The sequence below is a fragment of the Podarcis cretensis genome (assembly GCF_951804945.1).
Source record: "Podarcis cretensis genome assembly, chromosome: 5".
Classification (NCBI taxonomy): Eukaryota; Metazoa; Chordata; class Lepidosauria; order Squamata; family Lacertidae; genus Podarcis; species Podarcis cretensis.
This window is the reverse complement of record NC_137174.1, coordinates 48,215,621-48,227,055: the sequence shown is the minus strand read 5'-3', so window position 1 is coordinate 48,227,055 and position 11,435 is coordinate 48,215,621. Positions and strand designations below refer to the sequence as shown.

Below are 11,435 nucleotides of genomic sequence, written 5' to 3'. Positions count from 1 at the left end.
GCCTGGCGGCGGGAGTCACGTGTCCAGCGGGGCTCTCTCTCCCCCTCGCGCGCCGGAACCCTCCCGGCCTGAGCGCCGGGCGCCGACAGGGGCGGCAACAGCCGAAGGAGGCGGGCCCAGCCTCCAGGCGGCGGATGTGGTGCGGCGGGCGGGAGCGCGCTCCCGTCACTCCTCTTGGAATTTGGAGGGCTCGCTCGGCTTCTGTGGCCGCGCCGCGCCTCGGAAATCCGGCGGCGGGCTGAGGGGAGGCGAGGCCGCTGCCCCTGGTCGCCGCCCTCCCTTCCTCCCCGCTCGGCGCTCTTCTCGCCCCCAGCATGGAGCTTTTCCAAGCCAAGGACCACTACATCCTGCAGCAAGGGGAGCGGGCGCTGTGGTGCAGCCGCGCCGACGGCAGCCTCCAGCTGCGTCCCGGTGAGTCGCGGGGACTGGCAGGCTGGGCAAGGAAAGGGACGCGCCGCCGCCGCCGCCGCCGCCGCCGCCCGAGGGGCTTCAGTCTTCGGAGTAGCAATTCTCCTCAGGGGAGGAGAAGACTTAAGGTCGGCCGGGCGGAGGGAACTCTGAGTCCGGGTCGCCCAAGGGCGGCGGGCGGGCGGGCGGGGGGAGATGCTGGGCGCACGCTCAGGTGAGCGGGAGGCGCCAGGTGGAGGGACACAGGGAGGCAGGCGGCCGAAGGTGAGGGGTCCTCCTGCCGGAGGCGGGTGTGTGTGTGTGTGTGTGTGTGTGTGTGTGTGTATGACAGGCCGGGAGGAAAGAGGGAATTGTGGACAGCGGGGCAGGGAAAAGAGGCGACTCTTGACATCGGATCCACCCGCTTGGTGACCACTTTTACCTTTGGGAGGTTGTGGCTTTCATTATTTGCACCACCTCCTGCCTGACTCGAAGCGGCTTGCAAATAAGAACACGCACAATCCCTCCCCTCCCCCCACAATATGCTCGCAAACGAACGATATCTATAATAGTTCTTCCTTTCCTCACCTATAAAGTCGGTGACTCAGAGCAAACAGTGAACTCTTCGTGGCCTGATTTGTGTAGGTTTGAATTTCTTTTCCTGGAAGCCCAAAGGCACTCTTAAGTATACGGAGTGTTTTACAATGTAAGTTAGTAGGGAATCCGTGCCCAACCATAGGTCTGACCCACGGAAAGCAACACACCCCCTCCCCGCCCTCCCAAGATGGTAGAGTTTCACCAGTTTTGCATGCCCTTGCACTGCATGGAGTTATTCTGTCGCCCTCAGGATGTATCCTGTGGCTTGCTGTGCCCGGCTGTCTGTGGATTAAAGCATATGGAGATTTCTTTGTGGCTTGTGTATCCCAGACCAGTGTATTACCTGCCTTTTTAAATGTCTGGGTGGGTCAGACAGTGACTAATGCCTCATTGTAAGAGGGGCTGATGCCCACCACATTAAAAGTGGTGGTGGTGCAAATGGTCCTTAAGGCCCTCTCTGGATCCAGAGGTACTGGACAACTGATGCAAATATTTCATTTTTTTAAGGCAAGGCGATCAAGGTGGGTGGTGTTCAATTGCACTTGTTATTGGATGAAACCGATTTTCTAGACCCAGCCCAGTCTGGCTTCTGACCTGAGTATGACATTGAGTTTACCTTGCGGAGTATGCATTACTGGAAGAGAGAAGATGGGGGCATGCTACCCTGTTTATTCTCACCAAACCCTCCATAGCTTTTGATATCACAGACCATGATATTGTAGAGTGACCATGAATTGGGCACTATACTGCAGTAGTTCCATTCTTATTCTGTCAGAGAAAACAGCATTGGGAGACTTTTGCTTGTCCCCATGATATTTTTGCTGTGGGGTACCACATGTTTTTGTTTTGTCCTTGGTGCTGTTTAACTACTGGGAGGTGTCATTTGAATATTGGGAGTGCAGGGACTTCAGTATACTGATACCCAGTATTGTCTCCATTCCTCTTAAATGACAGGGGCTCAACCAATGTCTCAAGGCTATGATGGGCAGGATGAGATCCAATAAACTGAAGCTGAATCAGAGCAAAATGAAGGTGCTGTGGGTTCATGGTTCTTAGGCTCAAGAATATGGTCTGTTTTGGATAGGGCAGCACTCCCCTTGAAAGCGCAGGTTCATAGTCTGGGCGTGCTTCTGGATTCCAAGCTGTCACTGGATGTGAAAGTAGCCTTGATGGTGCCTATTCCCACTTCCGGCTGATTTGCCAGCTGTAGATGTTCCTGAACCAGGAAGGCTTGTCCTTCGTTTTCATCACTCTAATAACCTCCTGTATAGACTACTGCAATGCCCTTTATGTGAGACTTCCCTTGAAAATGTTGCAGCTCAGTTGTTGTTGGGTGCGGTCTGACAGGATCATATGGCACCAATCCTGAAGGCATTGTGCTGGCTGCCAGTATGTTACCAAGCCCAATTCAAGGTCTAAACAACCTGGGGCCTACATTCTTGTCAGAATATGTTTCCTGATGCATGCCATCCTGAGCTTTAAGATCTACTGAAGAGTCCCGGCTTATAGTCCTGCCAGCCAGTGGGCCAAGCAAGACAGTGACATGAGACAGGGAATTCTCAGTGGCATCACTCCATTTATGGAACTCTCCCCAAATTAAGATACAACAGGCACACACATATAGATGAAAGGCAAAAATGCATTTGTTTGTGAAGGCCTTTGGAACCTTTCTGTTTGGTTCTGTATTTTATATTTTGTTATATTTTGTTGTAAGCTGCCTGCCCTATGCTCCAGTCTGGAGGAAGGGTGGAGTATGAAAACTTAGAGATAAATAAACAAGAGGCACATTGTAAACTTTTGAAAGGGCAGGCTGTTTAGATGGTTCAGTGAAGAGCTACACTGACTGAGCTAAAATTTTGCTTAACCAAATTGAGAAAGGAGTGTGTGGGCTGAGGGTTTGCTGGAGTTAGCTAGGATAGAGATTTTTTAAAAGCAAGCTGATGGGAGTGCAGCACCTTGTGGAGTAGAGAATATACCTGGGATTTATGAAAGTACTGTATACTGGTCCAATTTTTGACAGTTGGTGGTGGATAAGCTTGCTGAAGAAGGAAGTGTGTAGGAAGGTGGTGATCTCATCTGGTGATGCACACAAGGTGGAGGATGGCTGGGGAAGCAGAACAAATGAATTATAGAATTATAGAGTTGGAAGGGACTGTGAGGGTCATCTAGTCCAACCCACTGCAATTCACCCTGCCAAGAGTAAGTAGGAGCATGTCAGATTTAGTATGAAAGTGCCCCTCCCCTCTTATTTAGAGCTCTTAGAACATGCAAGCCTTAAAAGGTTAGATGTCTGGTAATGGATTTTTTTTTTTTTGCTTCTTCTGTGCTATACAGTGGTACCTTGGGTTACATACACTTCAGGTTACATACACTTCAGGTTACACACTCCGCTAACCCAGAAATAGTGCTTCAGGTTAAGAACTTTGCTTCAGGATGACAACAGAAATCGTGCTCCGGTGGCGCGGCAGCAGCGGGAGACCCCATTAGCTAAAGTGGTGCTTCAGGTTAAGAACAGTTTCAGGTTAAGAACGGACCTTCGGAACGAATTAAGTACTTAACCCGAGGTACCACTGTACTTCAGATAATTGTAACTCAAGTTGTCTCATGTTTTAAAGTGGAATCAATTACAGTTCACTGACACCACCTTCCAAATGCAATATGGTGCTTGGTATGTTGTAGTTTCTCCTTTGTTTAGCACATTGTAGGAATTTAACATTTGCTTTTGAATGCTTTAGAAAGATTCAAAGTAGCTGTGTTGTGTGTGTTTGTTTGTAATACAACCTTCCCCAACCTGGTTCCCACCAGAAGTTTTGGGCTAAAACTCCACAATACGTCTGTGCTACCTGGGGCTAATGGAAGTTGTAAGCCAAAATATTGTGGTGGCACAACTTTGGGTAAGGCTGCTATAGGGAGACTTTACCGCTGATTTGCAAGGAATTTTTGACATTAGAGGGTGTAACTATAGCTTATATGGAAATGACTATGCACTTGTTTTTGTATTGCTCATGTGTAAAGTGATTTCTTGCTTCACTTGCAGTCTTTTCACATGTTTTGTTAACGCTTATTTGATTTGCTCAGTTTGTGCCCTAATGAACCTATTGAATGATACCAAAGTATTGTCATAGCATTTTGTTTGCTCGGTGCATTTTTTAGAGCAAGGGTGGCAGAACCTTTTTTAGCCCAAGAGCAGCATACATTTGTGGAAACCGGGGTGGGATTGGGGTGTGTGTGTGTGTGTGTGTGTGAGAGGCTGCATTCCATTGGTGCTTGAGGCAAAAATCAAAAGTGAGTGAGACAAAAATCAAAATTGGGTTCTATCTTTGTTATAACACACACACACACACACACACACACACACACAGCATCTTAAATCCAACCAGACAAAAAACATGTTAATTTATTTCCCCCCTCTCCTTGACCCCTCCCCTCGACAAAGTTCTTACTAATGTCCTTCTTTTTTCCAAAAGATGTGGAATGATAAGGGTGAGTGGTTGTCAAGATTCCTCCAGATATTGCTACACTGACTGGCAATGTCTGTCCAGAGTTTCAGATACTATCTGGAGACACTAGGGATTGAACCTGGGACCTTCACACAAACCTTTGCTCCACTACTGAGCTATTATCTTTTCACTTACATGCCTAAGGGGCTTTTCCTGACATTGCACTGACCTTTATGGGAACCTCTAGAGTAGCAATACTTTTTCAAGACCCTACACTTTTTGGGTAAGCTAGAATTTGCTGTCACCAGGATACCCCCTCCACTCATTCCTGACTTTGTACTGTAAAAGTTGGGGAGATAAAGCCTTTTAGTTTAGGTTTCTGAGGTCCTGGGTGTGGTTTGCTTGAGGATGATCCCTGCCTACCCATCCCTCCTGCAGCTCTAAGATTGAGAGGAAGTATGGGGCTTTTCATGCTCAAAAGAGGATAGCCTCACACTTGCCATGATGAGCAAACATGTAGAACCCTGTTCTACTTAACAGTTTTCTGAAGTGCAACACAAATGTTAAGTCACCATTCCATTCTGCAACTGAGATCTGGGAAAGAGAGCGATGGCCCACCTACTGCAGTCACCTTGAGCTCTGCATAGCGTCAGATGAGACCTTGTCCTCACCATTGGGATGGTACCTGGAAGGGTTCTTTTCAGAAGCAATATTTGCTGGCTAGCCAGATTTGTGGAACTCTTGAATGAGAACAAAGGAATATTTTTTCCTGTATGCTTTTATGTTGCTTATCAAAGTACATGATGTTTTGAAAAAGGAATAGCGGAGCTGCTGAAGGATACATTCATTATCTTTCTTTGTCTCCCTTTTGCAAAGAACTAGTCTTGTGAGATGGCAATTAGAGTATCTTTCCCATTTATTATATAGAAAGTAACATGCTGGCCATGGGAAATTAGCAACCAACAGTTCTCATTGATTTGCAGTTTCATGAAGTTATGTATCCTGGTATCACAAAGACTACTAATCAAATACAGGTAAAATTACGTAGTCCTATATGAGCTACTCCCATACAATCATGTACTTACTGAGTATTAAGCTATATATATAGTCAGCATTTGATTACAACTTAGCATTGATCACACTGAGATTGACCCTGGAATGAAAAGTAAACCACTGAGTATTCTGTACTAATCACATAACACAAGGAGAATACTATACCTAGTATGAAGAATACAGTTAGACTATTAAGGTAATGGATATGTTAGTGTCTCTTGTTTGCTGTATCTTTGATGCCATATGTGTGTGCTGCATCCATCCATAAACAAAATGGCAGCTGTAAGAGTTTGTGTGAATCTTATAATCATAAATATAGTCTTCTTTTCTTATATAATCTACAAGATGATGCATGTGCAAGTATAGACGTATAGTAATGCATGTACGATATAGGCTTTTATGTTCCTGTGAGTTCCACCATTTTAACATTGTTTTCACTGCCACTGTTACCCGTAGCATTTCTAAGTTGAGGTGCTCTAAGCATTTTGTCAATGACTAAGTTGCTCTGCCATAATTTGAAAGAAAAATATTGTCTGCACCTGTTTCAGTCTGTGTTCAGGTTTTGTTTTGGGACAGAATCTGTCTTGGCCACTTTTATGGATGACCTTGAGGGAGTGCAGTTCTGCTACTTTTATTGGATCTCTCAGCAGATTCTGATACCATTGACCATAGCATCCTTTTGGTCTAAGTATGTGGGATGTGAGTGAGAGGCACTCTGTAGGAGCCAGTGTCCAGTTTGGGGGTATTCCTGGGTCATCTTTGTTTCTGGAAGCCCAAGTGGCAACAGTGACTGGAATTCCTTTTGTCAGCTTTGGCTGGTATGCTGGCTGCGACTGTTCCTGCACAGGCATAGCCTTTCCACAGTGACTCATGCATGGTAACTTTTTTATCTAACTACTGTAATGCCTAGGGATGCTGGTGGCACTGTGGTCTAAACCACAGAGCCTAGGGCTTGCCGATCAGAAGGTTGGTGGTTCGAATCCCCACGACAGGGTGAGCTCCCAATGCTCGGTCCCTGCTCCTGCCAACCTAGCAGTTCGAAAGCACGTCATAGTGCAAGTAGATAAATAGGTACCACTCCGGCAGGAAGGTAAACGGCGTTTCTGTGTGCGGCTCTGGTTTGCTAGAAGCAGCTTAGTCATGCTGGCCACATGACCCGGAAGCTGTACGCCGGCTTCCCCAGCCAGTAAAGTGAGATGAGCGCCGCAACCCCAGAGTTGTTTGTGACTGGACCTAACGGTCAGGGGTCCTTTTACCTTTTTGGTGTAATGCCTTCTATGTGAGGTGGCCCTTGAGGCTGGTTTGGAGGCTGTGGCTGGTGCAACATGCGCTGACTGGGGTACCAACTGTGCACACATTATACTAGTTCTTAAAGAATTGCACCAGCTGCCAATAAGCTACTGAGCAAGGTTCATGGAGCTGTAGCTCAGTGTTAGAGCATCTGCTTTACATGCAGAAGTCCCTGGTATCTTCTGGCAAGGCCAGGAATGATTCCCATCTGAAACCCTGAAAAGCCACTGCCAGTCAGTGTAGACAGTACTGAGCTAATGGACAAACGAATCTCAGGCAGTATAAAGCAGCTTTCTGGTGCCACAACTAGTAGAGGTTCAACTAATGCGGAAGCATTTTCTGTAAAAGCAGGCTTTCATGGAATACCCTGCCTTTTGACCTTAGGCAGGAGCTATTTTTAATGTTATTTCAGTGCCTTCTTAAAAACATATTTATTTAACCAGGCTTTTGCTTCTGTTTAATTCCCATTTGGTTCTTTTCATTCTGCCTGACTTGCAGCTGGATTTGTTTATCATACTGTTGTATTGTGTTTTTAAATGTGTACACCACTCACCACCTCAAGACCTTGGTGTACATGTTTAAAAACACCAGTTTAGGAGAATTCCTCCTAAACTGTACCAATTCATATTACAGGCTGTGATCACATTCTTAAATCACTGCCATGTCAAAGTCCTCCCTTCCTTGCTGAAAATTGCACATTGGAGAGAGAATAGGATTAGGATAAAATTTCCTTCCTTGTGTGTAGTCTAAAATGGCACTTTGTTAAGATATTGCTGACTTTGTAGAATGGATCTCACTGTGCAGTCCCATGTATGCTTACTCCAAAGTAAAAAAAGGTAAAGGTACCCCTGCCCGTACGGGCCAGTCTTGACAGACTCTGGGGTTGTGCGCCCATCTCACTTAAGAGGCCAGGGGCCAGCGCTGTCCGGAGACACTTCCGGGTCACGTGGCCAGCGTGACATCGCTGCTCTGGCGAGCCAGAGCCGCACACGGAAACGCCGTTTACCTTCCCGCTGGTAAGCGGTCCCTATTTATCTACTTGCACCCGGAGGTGCTTTCGAACTGCTAGGTTGGCAGGCGCTGGGACCGAGCAGCGGGAGTGCACCCCGCCGCAGGGATTCGAACCGCCGACCTTTCGATCGGCAAGTCCTAGGCGCTGAGGCTTTAACCCACAGCGCCACCTGCGTCCCTACTCCAAAGTAGGCCCCACTAAATTCATTGTGGCTTACTCTCAGGGAAGCATATAGGATTGCAGCTTTAGTTTCTATAGGGTGCAAAGTGATGTCTTCTTCTAGAATTGTCCACTAATATATTTCCCTGAAGGTATTGCTGGGCACAGTGTCATTGAGTCACATGACTTCTTGTATGTGTCCCTGACATCAGGCCTAGTATTGGATTCCCACCCCCCTCATTTTGTTGATTGTGTTTTACTATATTCACAGTCCTTATCCTTTGACCCTCTAACAGCATGCCTGGTGGACTGACTTTTCAGTGGGTGTGATGAGAAGGACAATAGTTACTGCTGTATAAGGCTCTGATTTACAAAGGTGATCGATTTAACTTAATATACCTGTTCAGATGGGGATATTTATCTATGGACTAATACTGTATTGTCTTCTGCATGCCTCCAAAAGCCTGAATTTGTAAAAGTATTGCTAGCCCTCTTTTTGTGCTGTGTTAAATGATAATACAGTGTTTGGCAAAACTGTAAGGAAAGAATATATGATGACTGTGCTTAGTAACATGCAAGGTTACTGTTATAATTGTCAGAAACCCTACTTATGCTTAAGTGAGAGTCCAAATGGCTTATTGCATATAGGTGCCTGATATTATTTTGTTTATTGGGAGGTTCTTTTTTTAGCAATCTGACAGGTGTACAGCTTTTGCTGTTATGAAGCTTACATCTTTGATGACTGAATCTGTTTTGAGGCAAGTACAAATTTATTTGTGTCATGCTTACTCATCATCAAAGCTGTATGTCAAAAGAACAACTTGCAAAAGTTGGTAGGAAGGAATCCTGAAAAGACATTCTGAATTTGAGGATGACAAACCCATTTTATGATCTAAAAATTACCATGTACTGGAAGATATGACTGGCTAGTTTTCCCTCTCAACTTTAAATTATTACTGTTTGCACATAATTATAATCTAGACTTGCTGGTTTATTGGAAATGAGAAGTGATAACTCCCACTGCACTCCTCCCCAGCACAAGCAGGATAAACAAACCAGGAAGCATTGATTTCCCATTATGTCTGTACCAGGGATTATGATTTGTTGCTCCCTAACAAGCCAGAATTGCTATCCAACCTGAAGCCATGGTTTTGTTATTGGATTGTTGATTGTGAATTGCAAGGGAGGAACAAGCCACAATCCTTGGTTTGCATATAGTGGGAAACCAATGGCACTTTTATTTATCATGTTTGAGCCAAGGTAGAGGAGTGCAGTGTGAGAAATCTGGCAGTGTACACGTCACAGACAGAGAATCTGGCATATTGTTGCATCTGAAAGTGGCCTATGATTGTGGGACTGGCAGAAATGACCGGCAGAATCCGTGACCAAGAGAAAGAGACTGTGGAAGAAGACTGGAAGAAGTTTAAGATGTATCTTAAGAATTATTATAAAATTGAGGAGTGCTAAAATGCTGAGGGAAAGGAAGACGTAGAATTGCAGCGGCAAAATTGTGTTTAATTTTAGGTTGGATTTGAAAAGGAGAATGAATTTATATTTAATTGGCTAAGAAGGGTTGCTGAATAATGGTTTAAAATTAAGGATGCAAAAAGGGGAAGGTATGGGGAAGTCCGGGAAAAGAGGGTTATGGAAATAAGGTAAAGAAAATATGATTTTTTTTTGTGTGTGTTGTTTTTATGTTGTTTTTGTCTATGTTAAAAATTTGGAAATTAATAAAAATTTTATTTAAAAAAAAAATGAAAGTGGCCTATGATTGTCTCACAGTTCCTGGGGCATGGAGTTGCACAATAGCCCTCTTAAGAGAAAATGACCTTGCACCTACTTTTGATATTGAAGATAGAATATTGAAGATGCTTAAATCTTAACAGTGAAGGCAACCTCACTTGGTGCTTACATGCATCTAGGAATGACATTAATTTATAGCATGATATCCTAAAACTTTGTCAACACTATCTTCTGTTCCCAGTATTTCCCAAAAAAATAATAGCTTGAAATAATTGTTTTCAAATACATGTTTGTTGCTCTAATTTATATATTTTAACTTCCAAGTACAGTGTCTTGAATTATTTCAGAGACTTACTTTTACAGGATGATAAACTGTAGTAGAAAGTTAACTGCTGTGTATTCAAATATGGGAATGCCTTAAAATGTGGAGCACAAGTTTGGGGAAGGCTGATTTCAAAAAAGCCTGTGGAGGGAATGTAGAGAATGGATAGATTTCCTCCTACAATATTATAACTTGATCAGCCATGAAAATGATTTGATAATCTGTTCAGGATAAGCAATAGGACCTTATTCATACACAGAATAATTAACTTAGGAACTTGCTGCCACAAGATAAGGAACTTGCAGCTGGATTAAATGACTATATAAATTCATGGAGGATAGGACCAAGCCATACTACAATAAAGTAGCCACCATCTACCAGGATAGAAGAGTTATGTTGCTTCCAGATACATTGTGGTGTTCCACACATGTGTCAGCAGCATGCCAAGTTGGTGCCAGAACATACCTCATCACCTGCGCCGGAGACATCTTTGTAAAGAGGTTTTGCTAGTCAAACCACTCTTAACATGCACACTGATCCTAAGGACAGTACCGAAAGCTAGGCCAGCGGCCTCCTCAGAAGCACCCTTGTCTTCTCCTGGAAAAGTTGTTCTTTCTTAGACTAAGGAGGGTCTTCCCCACTCATCACCATAGGTGCCTAAAGTTCTTATGATGATCTGTGCCTTGAAATTACGCTGCAGGCCTCCGTGATGCATGTCTAGGAATGAGGGAAGGAAGGAAGGAACGCATTTGAACTGTGTTTAGTTGAGGCTGTGCTGAGAGTAGCCCAAAGATCTCAGAAGAGGAGATCATTCATGTTTCCTGTCTTGTTTCTGCAGCTGGCCAATGGTAAGAGGCCTATTCCAGTCCTTGGCAGCGGATAAGGCATTCAAGTTAACACCTCGGCATTCACAGGAGAGTCAAGGGATGGAGGGGGAAGCAAAGGCATGTTAGGTCCAACAAACCACAGTATCTTTGTTCTTATGCCAACTTGGTACTGGCTAGTTAAATTGTGGCTCAGTGTTGAGTCTGAGTGCAACTATAACGTTGAAGTGACTTGCAGCTTTGTTGTCCAGATCATTCTAATAGGTGGCAAAGTGCCAAGCCCTCCTTTGTTCCATTTTTTTGTTTCTGAGCAAACCTAGCAATATCAACAGATCTATTCAAATTGTTTATAAATACAATAGGAATTCAGGGTAGCAAAGTGGCTGGTACCAGAAACATTTCCTAAATGGTGCTTAAACTGACAGTGTCTCTAGACAAAAGAGCATCAGCTTGGTCTGCACTCTTCACTCTTTAAACAATAGCTTTTAATCTTATTGTGAAATTGTTTTTCTTGGAATAGAACATTTCCCTATAGAATATTTCTTTGAAATTAAGTTTAAAAATACATTTATTCTGAGTAGCAGTTTTACAAAAACCTTTGTCCGAAC

At 44.4% G+C, this 11,435-nt stretch overlaps 1 protein-coding gene across 2 annotated transcripts in view; it reads left to right on the top strand.

Moving 5' to 3' along the window:
- Window positions 1–255: 255 nt before the first annotated feature.
- INPP5F (inositol polyphosphate-5-phosphatase F) overlaps window positions 256–11,435 on the top strand; it is a 40,902-nt gene continuing 29,722 nt past the window's right edge. The window contains exon 1 of one of the 2 annotated variants that reach the window (XM_079978381.1): window positions 256–411. In XM_079978381.1, coding sequence (XP_079834507.1) covers window positions 315–411 — 97 coding nt within the window. In that variant the 5' untranslated portion in view covers window positions 256–314. Of the gene's footprint in view, window positions 412–8,288; window positions 8,315–11,435 lie in introns of those variants that run through there. The other variant, XM_079978382.1, reaches the window with a different exon arrangement.